The sequence below is a fragment of the Hydra vulgaris genome, chromosome 14, assembly GCF_038396675.1.
Source record: "Hydra vulgaris chromosome 14, alternate assembly HydraT2T_AEP".
In the NCBI taxonomy this organism is placed as follows: domain Eukaryota; kingdom Metazoa; phylum Cnidaria; class Hydrozoa; order Anthoathecata; family Hydridae; genus Hydra; species Hydra vulgaris.
In genome coordinates this window covers 41399911-41401242 of record NC_088933.1, presented here as the reverse complement: position 1 = coordinate 41401242, position 1332 = coordinate 41399911, and the positions used below count along the sequence as shown (strand labels likewise).

Genomic DNA, 1332 nt, shown 5'->3' with positions numbered 1-1332 from the left:
AACTACGCTTTCTCCATAAGTAGGTAGTCGTGGTATTTGATTTTTATATTTAGTGACAATAACCATTCGATGAATAGCTTTGCATAATACAAGTAAATATTCCAATTTACTTTCTAATGATTCATATATATGCCCTTGTTCGTTTTGTATAGTGTTATCTTTAAAATACTCTACAATATCCAAACCATTTTTTAAAGTTTCTTTGATTCTAAATGGTATTCTAAGCATGAATTTGATATATTTTACATTGGCAATTGTTAGTTCCAGACTGATTTCTCTGAATATTTCTATTGCATTCATTTTTTTATAAGTTAATCTAAAAAAAATAAGGTTATAACAATGATAGATAAAAAAAAAGAATACATATCAAAAAAATCTTTTTTCTACATAAATATATTATTGAATAGTAATCGTGGTAAATAAATAATTATTAATAATAAAGTGTTTTAGTTCTTCATGTGAAATAAAATTGTTGAAACCAACAGACACATCATATTCTTCGTTTGGTTTATCAAAAGAACTAGCGTCTAAACTTTGAAGATAATTATCATTCGTAATAGTGCGAGCAAAAAATTTATCTTTATCTCTTAAAACTTTTTTGGTCAAAGGCCATTTTAATGCATCATCGAGGTCACCTCGTAATAATTGAAAGTAAATGGCTAGATTGTTTACGTTGGTACTTCGAGTATAAATTTTTATACAATAACGATAACCTTTTGATGTGTAAATGGGTTCTGCATAAAATGCTTCATCTGATAGTAGTCTGAGATTCATTTGATCTAGTTTGATGATTTGCGTGTCTTTAAAGATGTGTTGTATTACTTTTACTTCTTTGCTTTGTTGAATTGATTTTTTTAATACTAAGAATTCTGCGCTGTTTTCTTCTACGATTTGATTGAGTTTTGTTATTTCTTCATTGAGATGTTGAGTATCTTGTTGATTTGCTAAAACCATCATGTTGTCATAGAAGAGATTTTTTAATTCTGTCATTTCTTTATTCATTTCTTCTAGGGTTTGATGAAGTTTGTCTTCTCTTCTTTTAGATTTATAATTTCTTGGTCTTTTTCTTTTGAGATGACTATTTGTTTAGTTAGAATTTCTTGATGACTTTTCATTACATTCATGATTTGATTAATAGAAAGATTCAAATAATTTAAATTTTTCTTTTCGTCTTGAATCATTTGGTTGAAATATCGATTTTGTTGTTCTTTACAATATTGAAAGCAGATTACAGAGTGTTCATAATAATCTTTATCATCCACTTTGGTATTACAAAAAAAGCATATTTTTTGTATGTCTAGAAATTCATAATCACATTCATGGTTTAATAAA

The 1332-nt window shown here is 26.4% G+C and overlaps 1 protein-coding gene across 1 annotated transcript; it reads right to left on the bottom strand.

Moving 5' to 3' along the window:
- Positions 1-396: 396 nt before the first annotated feature.
- On the bottom strand, positions 397-1002 carry LOC136091132 (TNF receptor-associated factor 5-like). Its single transcript, XM_065818115.1, has one exon. The coding sequence runs from the start codon at positions 1000-1002 to the stop codon at positions 397-399; it is 606 nt and encodes a 201-aa protein (XP_065674187.1).
- Between the last annotated feature and the right edge of the window lie 330 nt (positions 1003-1332).

Excerpts from the sequence above, each read along its gene's own strand:
- LOC136091132 (XM_065818115.1), bottom strand. The coding sequence starts at position 1,002 with ATGAATAAAGAAATGACAGAATTAAAAAATCTCTTCTATGACAACATG.